The sequence below is a fragment of the Linepithema humile genome, chromosome 3, assembly GCF_040581485.1.
Source record: "Linepithema humile isolate Giens D197 chromosome 3, Lhum_UNIL_v1.0, whole genome shotgun sequence".
NCBI lineage: Eukaryota > Metazoa > Arthropoda > Insecta > Hymenoptera > Formicidae > Linepithema > Linepithema humile.
The window spans coordinates 1,171,290-1,184,057 of record NC_090130.1 but is presented as its reverse complement, the minus strand read 5'-3'; the positions used below and the strand labels follow the sequence as shown (position 1 = coordinate 1,184,057).

General features: G+C 26.0%; 1 protein-coding gene and 1 long non-coding RNA gene across 6 annotated transcripts; both read right to left on the bottom strand.

Annotated features, from left to right (window-relative positions):
* Positions 1 to 762: 762 nt before the first annotated feature.
* Positions 763 to 7,452, bottom strand: LOC136998385 (putative gustatory receptor 28b). The gene is made up of 9 exons (XM_067350958.1): positions 7,275 to 7,452; positions 6,597 to 6,859; positions 6,056 to 6,205; positions 5,656 to 5,917; positions 5,374 to 5,442; positions 5,190 to 5,279; positions 3,420 to 4,957; positions 2,597 to 2,865; positions 763 to 2,384 (listed from the first exon to the last, which is right to left on the bottom strand). The coding sequence occupies exons 1-7, from the start codon at positions 7,299 to 7,301 to the stop codon at positions 4,904 to 4,906; spliced, it is 915 nt and encodes a 304-aa protein (XP_067207059.1). The 5' UTR covers positions 7,302 to 7,452; the 3' UTR covers positions 763 to 2,384; positions 2,597 to 2,865; positions 3,420 to 4,903.
* A 1,231-nt stretch (positions 7,453 to 8,683) lies between these two features.
* Positions 8,684 to 12,184, bottom strand: LOC136998387 (uncharacterized). Of its 5 annotated transcripts, XR_010888950.1 has the most exons (6): positions 11,394 to 12,184; positions 10,891 to 11,159; positions 10,588 to 10,743; positions 10,205 to 10,460; positions 10,040 to 10,108; positions 8,684 to 9,913 (listed from the first exon to the last, which is right to left on the bottom strand). It is a non-coding gene; the product is annotated as an uncharacterized lncRNA (long non-coding RNA). The 5 variants fall into 5 exon arrangements; XR_010888951.1 differs by having other exon boundaries at positions 8,684 to 9,126; positions 9,529 to 10,460; XR_010888948.1 differs by having other exon boundaries at positions 10,040 to 10,460.
* Positions 12,185 to 12,768: the final 584 nt, after the last annotated feature.

Genomic DNA, 12,768 nt, shown 5'->3' with positions numbered 1-12,768 from the left:
TATAGACAAGTGAGATATGGCCTGAATCGTCCGAGAGGATATTCGAAGAAGCCCAAGCCGCAAAGCGAGCCGATGTTTAATAATGGTAAAACCGCTGCCTGGATTGTTTTTGTCATGATGCCCGAATCACTGATTATAAATATAAATTACATTTTATGGCGCGAAAAACGAATACACTTGCAAAAAATTTAAAAAAATTTTTACATTCTTGTATATTTTCTAACATAAGAAATATTGTGAAAAAGATATTGCGAGACGCTGTGTGTCAGACTTGCCATTCAACTGGTAAATATCGAGCGGCAAATGAGACAGGCAGATAATTTAGAGTAAATGGTTTTTTTGCAGAGTTAATTATGTTATGTAATTTTACAAGATAAAGGGACTAAGTATAATGGTTTGTATAATATTGCGTTTTATATCAGACTTAAGTGTCTAATGTATCAAATGACAAAATGTGTTATATTACCTTTTAGCAACGCAAGAATTTTATAAGAGAAATTTGAGAGAAGTGACAAAAGAGAATATAGAGAAATACAATATAAAATATAATGATACAATATCATTAGTTTTTCTTTGCAAGATATAAGACTTTTCTCAAGCTATTCACTTTTTGTTTGCATTGCAAATTATGTACTGTCTAAATTGTTCAAATTTTCAAACAATGAATCAATCACGGCTTAAGTTCGAACTGTGCAAACTGCAAATTGCCCGAAATGTTCAAATTTCATGTTTATTTTTTTAAAATCCAAATTGTCCGAACAGATCGAACATACAATATGTTCGAATCTATGTCTGAGCCCTAATTTTAATATATTGAAATACGGCGGAAATTTTTCTTTGTCTTGATTAGCTGCTCGTCTTAAACTCCTGTTTATGTATAAATACGTTTATGGATTATGAATTGTTTTGTTTCGGCGGTGCCTGCGCGTAATTATTATCATCGGTAATTTCTTATTATCAGTCAGTGTTAGTGTTTCTTGTTACTTTAATTTATTTTTTTTAATATATTAATTACACATTCATGGATATATATCTTGAAAGTATAATACAATAAATGTATAAACAGAAAATTTTTATTTATTATTTTTATATTAGGTTGGATAAAATACTGATTGTGTTACTCTATTTCGACAAAATGCTGTCACACATTTAAGGTATCCTCAGTTGTGCCATAATGATTACGTACATTATAAGTGTCATGCAAAACTGAAAAAAAAAAAACATATTTATTTTTTTACAAAATATATAGTAGAAATCTCTTATTACAATGCACTTTAACAATAAGTCACAGATTAGAAACTATTATATGTATATGATGCACAAAAAAAGAAATAACAGTTTTAAAGATAATGGTAATCTTAAAAGCAATTTTTAAAAATTTTACAGTATTATCGCAATTTGTAATATTATCACGGCACAAAAGTAAAGTGGTGCAAAAAGATAAATATAAAAATAAACCTTTCTAAGAAACACATTGCCAAAATTGAATAATCCCATTCCGGTAAATTTCAATGGTTGCTGCATTGTTTGTAAAGTAAACTGATAAATCTATAGATACATATTTATTATTTAATTTTTACACAATTTGTTTTTATTATTCTTTGTTAGAAGAATATCTCATACCTCCATATAAAAATCAACATATCGAAGAATACTTGTCAATTGATGTATTATTTTGCCAATTTTATCAGCCTGAAATTTATAATTTATTATTATTAAATATATATTTTTTTCGAAAATGGCGTGATTTACTTTACCTTAGCTTTAACTCGTTCAAAAACATAATTAACAATAAAAAGCCTTATTAAACATAGAAAGAACCAACTTATAAGGCCAATGAGATCATTGTAAGAAACAATTTTCGGTTCAAATATATGCATTAATACGCAGCATAAGTAATAACACATTACTGTTAAATATAATAGATAAGAAATCATTTCCAACGTTAATTGCATTCCGAACAGTAAGTTCAGCTCACGAGCAGTACGACATAATTCTAAATGAAGGTGCCTATAAAAAAAAAAACACATTTTGTTTTATTAAAATATATGGAAAATCTAAAAATCTTTAAAGTATAATTTAAAAAATTTATTATATTAATTGTTTTTAGAAATAAACTTCTAGTAAATTTTATTATTAGACAGATTTATTACAGACAGATTAACATTAAGTCATTATTCTATTAAATGTTTTATTAAATCTTTGGCGTGTACCAAGTTACACTGATTTACATTGAAGTCCATAATGTTTGCTTGTAGTTATTATTGCACAAAGTGTATCGACGAACGTTAACTGGTTTCCGTGCAGATCTCAACTTGTGTTTTTCTTTCACCAACAGACATAATATGTTTTCACTTATTTTGTCAAATTTGATACCAATATACCTGCGTTATCAAAAAAGTTATCTCGGTAATTGTATTTTATTGTCATTTTTTAATGGCTGAATTTTATCGATTAATTGAGAGATTACAAAAAATTTGATGTTGAATTTCTAAGAGTAAATATGTGCAATTGTGCAAATATAAATATTTTACATTATATATTGTAATGTGAGGAAATATGCATTAATTAGGAGACTAAATAAATATATACAAACCATAAAAAAAAGATAAGTATTAAGTCCATGAGAGCATTGATGTGATTATTATGATTCATTATATAAGGTAGAAATAATGCCCAAACTATAGTTTTATTTACTTTATACCACCATATTATATCATAAACATTGATGGTAATGCTGTATACAACCCACCCAATCACCACTCGTTTCGACCACATATGCATCTTTTGATACATTTTTGGAATTCCCAATTTTTCTAAAGTATCATCCACAGCAGCAAGCTTTTTTATGCATAGCTCAAATTTCTGAAATAATAAGCAACAATTAATAATAATTTAAAATACATGCGCAATTATTCTAGTAAAGCAAGTTTCTAATAAAATTAAATTAAAGATAATTATGTGCTTTAAAAACTTGACGAATAAATTTTGACTTTTAAACGATCAAAAGTGAAATTTTTGCAGGGAAATAAATAGAGTTTAAACGTTATAAAAAATAGAAATATAAAAGATGTTTAAACAAAGAATAAACAATCTGTATCTAATGTAATATGTAAGATATAAATACGAGCCAATAATGTAATAAACTGTTAACAATTTATACTTTAACGTAATCTTTTTAGAGAATTGAAATATTTTTATAATATTTATATATTTTTAAATTAATATTTATAATTAATTAAATTTTTTTGTTATTTGACATTTAAAAGTTCTTTCTTGCTGATGTAAAACATGAATATTTTTATTTACTATTTAATTTTACATAAAATAATTATATTAAAAATAAGTAAAAAATGACAATTTTTTTAGGTTATTAAAATATATTTGATATAATTATAGTAAATATTATATAATTGTACCTTTTGTTGATAAAGACTCACGACGACAGACGTTATCGTAGCAAGGATATTAATCAATGTAACAACTATATTGCTGGTAGAGTCATATAATCCTTTTAATGTAAACATATTTACAATATAGTAAAAGAAGTAACCGTAAACAAACCAGACTGTTAAAGAATACAGAATACTTAAATATAGAATCCATCGATTCTTTTGTTTCGATTTTTTTACGGGATAAATGCCTAAACCCATAATAAACCACATAAGAAGAAGAGGACGCAAAATTTGTTGAATAGTGGTCACCATAGTTATCACTACTGCAAATTAAAACTGAGTGTCTATTCAAACTCATTTGGAAGGTATATCGTGCTTATGCCGATTCATCATGATAATAGAACTTCGTAATCACAATAAATTGTAGTACTTACTTATATTAAAAAGATCGATCCGCTTCTATAAACAAGAAAAGTAATTTATTATTCAATTTTTTATGTTGTGAAAATGATGCTGTTAAATTATTCGCTTATTTTTTTTTTCTATATGAAGTAAAAACATTCAATGTTAGTATAATATAGCGAGGTATTTGAAATGATCATTTCCATAAACAAAAGCAGGAATGACGAAGAAAAGAATAATATGTCATATTATTTTTATTATATTTTTGTATCATCTTTATTAAACGACAACAAAGCCTGCAGTAATACATTGCAAACATTATATTGTAGAATGTAACAATATCAGATCATAGACATTGTAATGATTTAAACAAACAGAAGAATTGTTTTTGATCTGTATAACAACAGAGAATTAAAAAAAAAGACAATCACTTTAATTACATTGTAACTAGTGAAGAGATATATATTCAGTACAATTCATAAACTAAACATCAAAATGACTCACTACGATGACATTTCAGTCATCTAGCAGTCGTGACATAGAATTTTTTAAACGAATTCGGAAAACAAATTTTGAGAAATCTATCCACGCATTTATTGCTGTGCCCAACACTGTGCCATACACTTCAGTGCTGAAGAGTTACATCCTTGAATAAAATGAACAATTTTTATACGATCAGTGTTTGAATTAATATCCATAATAAATCCATTATTTTTTAGACATATTGCGTACAGAAAATTGATGGAAACTGACTTGTACAATTAAAAAATGATTTATATGATATAATTCATAATATAAATTTAAAATATTTTTGTTTATTTTAATGGACAATATGCTCAGAATTATATTTAAAAATGAGCTTTTAATTCTTGTAAAAATATATTGTCTTTTCATATCTATGTATATAATTGAACAGCAAAAAGTAAAACATTATAGTATGATAAAATTATGGTAATTTGACATTAGTGCTTAATTGACACTGCTTTTAGCTGAATCAGATTTAATAAATATAGTTGCATTGAAAATGTTTATTACGTTGTTTTATGGTAATATGTCAGACTTTACATTGTATTAAAAATTATTCGTTTTGTTTTATTTTTATTATATTAGTAACGCATTTGTATTATGAATACTATGACGGTTGCCGCTGACATGTAGAACTGAAAAATAATATACTGCTATTTTATAAAATAGAAATATAACCATGTTAAATCGAATATGTTAAAAAAAATATTGTTTATATGTAAAATAATAGGGATAAATATATATGGAATGTAATTAATTAGCAATTAACATAAATATAAAAATTTATTATTTGAATATTTACGTCATTTGAAAAAAGTAGAATTTATCTTATGTTAATATACACTTAGCAAAAATATAAAGACCTACCTGACGAATAAATTTATAACCAAAGTGAAAAGTGCCCATGCCAGAAAACTTTATCTCTGTCTGTTTTATTTGTAATATAAATTGCACTATCTAAATGTAAATAAAAAGTTAAATAAATGTGAAATCTAAATATTATACGTAGATAATTAAAATATATGAAATTATATGCTCTAAAATAATTTACCTGTTCGCGTAAATTTTTATCAAAATTATCGTTGGATAGTTTGTGCAGCATTGTTACTGTCTTCTTCGTCTGAAATTATATATAATAATATAAATCACAATCACAAAAATCAAATATTTTATGCAAAAAAATAAGATTAACTAATTTAGATAAATATTCGTAATGTTAGCTTTGTTATTTGTTATTTATTGTATTATTTATTGTAGCAAAATTTGCCACCTCTCTCATTGTATCTGTTAAGTACATTAAATATAGTTTATTAATAATTATTTTATTTGTTACCTCATCGCAGACAGATTGGCAGGAGTAATTTAATGTAAGAAGATTTGCGTTACATAGTACGGCCCAAAAATAAACATTTAGGATATTTAAAAATTGCTTAATCACAGTATGTTCACGTTTCTTTTTCATTATATATGCTGTGTAAAAGTCGAGGCAAGTTGATATCATTAATGCAAAGTAAGATGTCATTTGGAGTGTCATCTGAACACTAAACACTTTGTTCCAAATGCGTGATATCTGAACTAACTCCAAGTGAACGTGCCTGTAAATAAATTATAATTATATAATTATTATTATAGCTATAAAAAAAATTACACTATAGATGTATGTATTTATGTTTTACAATTAAATATCTAACATAATATTATACAACATGTATATAGTAAATCTAAAACATTACATTATAATCCATATTAATTGCTTGCGTTCTTTCGCTTCCGTTCTTTGTTGAATTAAAATTAATTTTTGCAGTTTTTTAACATGCCCTTTTTTATCTTCTAACATATTATGGACGCATTTATTGATTTGCTGAAACTTGGAGCCTATGTATCTGAATATAATAAAAAATTATAATTAAATATAAATCCTAATATTTAGCTGCAATCTTAGTTTAAATTCCAAATAATGTCATATACATTTTAACTATATAAATAAAGAACAATAATGATTTACATAACGCCAAATTAAATAGAATTTTGTTTTTTATGTTACATTTTAATGCTATATTTTTTTAATCATAAAAAATGTAGTTTTATTACTTTTATAAGCCATTTTATGGTCAAATTAAAAAATTTTATTTAAAATCACATGGAAAAAACTCAAAGTATTTAAAAAATTGAAAAAATTTATAAATTTTTTACTGTAAATATTTACTACATAGTTTTGTTACAAATCTTTAAAACAACATTATCAACTAATACAGTATACATGTATATATTGACCTTAAAATAGTTCCCCATATTATGCCATTGAATGTATTGACGTAGAGCAAATATTTTCCCATTAATGGAACAATTATACAATTCGTGAAATAATTGCACTTTGATGTAAAATTATCCGATACAGTTAGGAGACAGATCAGTACAATCCATCCGATTATTAATCGAATTGCTAAATTATAGAGCCGTCGATATTCTTTTGCTATTCCGAGCATTTTCAATGTATCATCCACAATAGAAAGCTTACGTAAGCACATATTTAATTCCTTTAAAATAATACAGGGATTAATTATACAATACGTTACACAAAAGTTAATAATATATTATGTTATTACAATATATTGTTAAAAAAATATTGTCAATATTATTAATCTTTGAAACATTAAATTGTCTAAAAGCATTATTCAAAATATAGAAAGCAATGTAATACAAACATTAAAATGAATACAAGTACGGAAAATTAATACAAAATTAAAAAATTTCTTACAGGTTTTGTTTTATATTTTTTTTAATTTTATATTTCTCTATAATCAATAAATAGATCAAAATTTGTTTCAAAATTATATACATTTTAATTAACATAAATACCGAAATGTACTCACAAAACAAGAAAAATTTCAAAAATATTTTAAGAATTAAAGCATTACAAATCTAAAGTATTGCATAGTAAAAATTTCCTACCTTAAAACGAAACAAGTTGACAAGCATTGACACGATTGTGCTGATTGTTACTATTTTACTTTGCCAGGTTAGGTATGAGACTAAGAGAGAATTAATGTGGATTAAATAGTAAAAGTACGCAAACAAGCTCCAAGTGATCAAGAAGTAGAGGCAAGTAAGACGTGGCCATGGTTGTCCGAAAGGATATTCAAAAAAGCTCAAGCCGCAAAATGCTCCTGTGATTAATAATGGCGATAACGCTGCCTGAATCGTCTTTGTCATGATCTTCAAATCACTAGCCACAGTTTTAAATTATAAAAAAAATTTTTTCAAGTGAAGAAATACTTGCAAAAAGAGATAATTTATTATAATTTACAAAATTTCACTTTGATTACTGTTCTACATAATCATTTCTGACTGTGAAACATTTGGATTATAGCTGCACAAGATTCTGAACTTTTTTTGAAAGAAAGATTCACGTACTATCTTTATCTTATAAATATCTCGGAAAGACTCACTACCTTGTCGTCTATCTTCTAAGAAAAAGATCCTTTGCAGAAATTATATTGCATCGGAACTATTAGTTCACTAGCGAATGCAAGTGACAAAATAAACAGACAGGTAATCTCTATTAGATGGCTTTTCCTTTGTGGAATTATCTATATATATATACGCAATTTTACAAAACAGTTATAATTCTTGCGACATTGCGCCTGTTAAAGAATTTTTAATATATTAAGTGAGAAAGTGTACCATACAATCGTTTTGAAATGAAAATACGAGAAGCAAATACATAAAACCTTTTTTCTCATTTGTAGGAACAGCGCTTAAGAAACCCATCTTCTTTAGAGCTTGAAACTAGTACTTTCACATTCTTTAGGACGTTTTTTGAAAATTTTATACACTTTACACTTCTAAGCTCAAAAAAACACATTGTTTTATTCTTTAACCCTTTGCGGCATACATTTTTCTTTACACGGAAAACAGCTGAAAATTGTTACTCGGGGGTTTTCGGGGTCGCTGATTACGAATCTGAAGTCAGATTTTGAAAATTCAAAATGGCGGATCCAAGATGGCCGACGAAAATGTGAAAATTTACTTGATCGAGATAAAACTGGGTACTTTATGTATTCTGAATTTTGAATTTATAAGTCTGAGATCAGATTCGTAATCAGCGACCCCGAAAACCCCTGAGTACTCAGTTTCATCAAGATCGGGTAATTTTTCACTTTTAGGGGGGCCATCTTGAATCCGCCATTTTGAATTTTGAAAAACTGACACCGGATTCGTAATCAGCGACCCCAAAAACTCTCTAGATATCATCTTCAGATTATTTTATACTGTTAATTACTCAGAATTACATTTATTTAAAAAAAATCGTTTTTTTTTTAATTAATTTATTTATAACGTTCAATTAATTAACAACAACATTTGTTTTCTTTTTTATTTCTATGAAGGGATGTTTTCTAATACATTTTATATGCTTTTTGTCATTAAAACTAATTAAATAGTGTTTCAAAAATGTAAAAAAGTGTACAGAAAAAGGTGACACTCAGGAGTGTCACTATGCCGCAAAGGGTTAAAATTCTTTAAAATTACGTACGTTCAACACTCTGCAGCCCAATAAAAAAGTTTTAATTGTTTAAAACAAAATATTCGAAAAAACTCAAGCCGCAGAATAATCCAATAATTAATAATGCTGACAATGCTGCCTGGATTATCTTTGTCATAGTTTCTGAATTACCGAATCAAAATTTTGAATTATGAGAAAAAGTTAAAAAATAAACGCTTAAAAAAAGATAAAGTTTATTATAATTTTATTTTATTGTATCACATAATCTTTCTTTAGTCTGTAGTCTTCTAGAACAGCGGCCTAAAACAAAAAATTTTTATTTTATACGCACATACTTTTTCCTCGTAAAAATGCATTTTACAATAAGAAATTGTTATCTGTATATGTATATGCAATTTAACAATTTAGTCATAATTTCTTGCGATATTGCTTCTGTTCAAATATTTTTAATAAGAAGAGAATGTGATACACTATCCTTTTAAAATAAAAACTAATTTTAATGATCAAGTTATCGAAAGACAATGAAATATTGTAGTGCATGACAAAAGTGTTGTAATTTTCCAATGTTATTTAATTAATGTTATATTAGTTTTTATGATAACAGAACCATCGCAAAAAATAATTAATACATTATTTTAATATTAAACTAAACGATGTATTAATTACTCTTTTTTAAGAGTAAATATATTGTCAGAAACTTACGGCATTCGTAATTGCATCATAATAATTACAAACGTTACAATTGTCATACAAAACTAAAAGAAAACACATTTATTAATATTCACCACATATAAAGAGTGCATTTTATCAAAATGTACTGAAAACTAAGTTGCCTTTTGTAAGCTATTGTATTATTAAAAACAGGAAACTATAATATGCTGACCAAGATAAATTTTTAGACAAGTTTCTATATTAATATAAATCATGAAACAAATAAAGTGGATACAAATAAGTATATACAAATAAAGTGGTGGAAAAAACAAATATTGAAATGGACCTTTTGAAGACACTCATTGCCAAGATTGAAGAGACCCATCGCAGTAAACTCTAACGGATTTTGCATTGTTTGCAAAGTAAATTGCTGAATCTGTAAATGTATGTTGCATAATTAGTATGTAATTTTAAATAACATATTTTATCTATGTTACTTAATCTATTTTAATCAATTTTATATTAATGAACTATAAACTTTCTTGTTTTAGAAACTTTTTACCTCTTTCCAAATTGCACTATATTGAAGAGAATTTGTCAGTTGATGAATTATTTTCCTAATTTTGTTTGCCTAAAATTTATTATTATTTATTTTATTTTATCTATTACTAATTTATTACTATTAAGTTTTAAATATATATATTTGTTCAAGATAACAAAATTTGACCTTAAACTTAACACTTTCACAAATATAATTTACGGCGTAGAACCGTATTAAAAATATGAAGATCCACATAATAACACCAAACAATAAGCTTATTTCAGTTTGTGCTCTATTTATTTGTATTAAGGCAATAGCAATAAATAAATAATAACAATTTGCTGTTATGTATATAAGAATGGATACTGCTTCAACGGCTATTTGCATTTTAAACATCAAGTTCAGTTCACGAGCAATGCGACATAATTCTAAATGAAGATGCCTGTAAAAAAAATATTTCTTTATTATTAAAAAATGTAGTAATTATAAAAAATTAAAAATTATATTAATTATTTTTAGATATATATAAAACATTCTATTAAATTTTATCATTGTAAATGAGCCATTACATTAAAGTCCAAAACGTTTGCTTGTAATTATTAATATGCAATTTATGTCGTCAAGAGAGTGTAGAACTTTTCCATGCAAACCTGAGCTTATGTTTCTCTTTTACTAATAGACATCGCACATGCTCGTTTACTTTATCAAATCTGGTTGCGACGTATCTATATTGCACACACATCACACAAACAGATTATTTTAGAAATTATAATATATATGGCAAAATTTTCAACATCTATTTGAATGTATATATACATGTTTTGTGTTAATTCGCAAAGTATATAAAAAAGTATAATGAATGTTATACAAACCGTAAGAAGAAAATGAATAACAAATCCATGAAAGTATTGATGTGAAGAGGATGATTTATTATGTAAGCTACAAGTAATCCCCAAGGAGCAGTTTTTTCTGTATTCCACCACCATATTGTGTCGTAAACATTTGTAACGGAAGTAAATATAATCCACCCAAATACTGTTCCTATTGACCACATATATATTTTTTGGTACATTTTTGGAGTGCCCAGTTTTTCTAAAGTGTCATCTATATTAGCAAGCTTCTCTATGCATATCTCAAATCTCTAAAATAATTTTTACAGCAATAAGTAATAGTTTAACATACATACCCAGCACATTGTTCATTACGATATTGAAAAATTGACAGTAAATTTGATCAAATTTTAAAGTTGTTATATTAAAAAGTAAGTAATATTAATAAGTAAAGAATAACAATTTGTTATTAAATACAATTAATATGATATTATGAGATAAATACCATATATATTTTATAAATAATACTAAAAATTATATTATACCTTTCGATAGTAAAGACTCACAATAGCAGACATTATCGGAGTAAAGATGTTAAGCAACATGATTCTTATATTAATATTCGTCCCCAGTAATACTTTTAGTGTAAAAATAGTCACTGTATAATAAAAGATATAGCCATAAACAAACCAGATTATTAGAGAATATAAAAAACCTAAGTATGCAATCCATCGAATCTTTGATTTTAGTTGTTTAATAGGGTAAACACCTAAACCCATAATGAAACACATGATAAAAAAAGGACGTAAGACTTCTTGTATGGTTGATGCCATGATCGTTACTATCGTAAACTAATGAAGTGTCTGTCGCTGTGCGTATTATGTTGTTATTATGTAATTATCTCATGTTGCAAGAATAATGGATCTTCGTAGTGATGATACGTCTGTAATACAGGCGTACATTAAGACAATCTGTCATCTCTGATGAGTAATAGATAAATTTCATTATTAATATTGCATGTTGCAAATCATTAAAGTTAAATATATATAAAAATAATACGCAAATACAAACGATTTTTGCAACACTTAATTTTTTATTGATAATACTTCTAAATAAGCACTGCATTTTATGTGTTAAAATTTTAAAGGGTTGAAATTTTTGAAATTTAACTTTTAACTGTATTCACATAACTTTTGAAATAAATAGTTCACGTTCACATAATTCACTAACACACATGAATCCTTCAGAATAGAGTTATGTAAAAAATGTTATTTATTTTTGAATATTTGTAATATTATTAAATTGTCATATTTATTTTAATTCAAATTAAACAACATATACGTTACTGCAACAATTGCGATTGTAATTTGTGTCAATAATGCACAATGATGCACATAAATTCTGGAGCTTTCACAAAACATTCATTTTTATAACAATGTGAAAGTAAAGCATCCATTCTGTTAAAATGCAGTAGATAGTGAGATAACAATTTTGGCCAATCTTGTCGACACAGAAACTTCGAGTCGATAGATGCATGACATGTGAAAACAAACGTATAACTGTTTAAATACGCTTTACGATAATTTATTGTGGAGGACATTCAAATAAGGATGTTTTTCATTGCATTATTAATCATCCGTTGTAACATGATAAGATGACAAAATTTATTTTGATGTTGATATAATTAGAAAGATAAAGGTTTGCTACAATTTCAGTGATAAATTGTTTTAGCACTTATGCTGATTAAATGAATCGATCTGTAGAGAAAAGAGATATTTTGCATATGAATCACATATGCAATGTATATTGTATATGAGCATCTCATAGGTATACTGTATTAAGTCACATGGACATAATTTTTCACGATAAGGATCTAAAAAAATTTTTTGTTTCTGATATGCTCTTAATAAAAAGCTTATA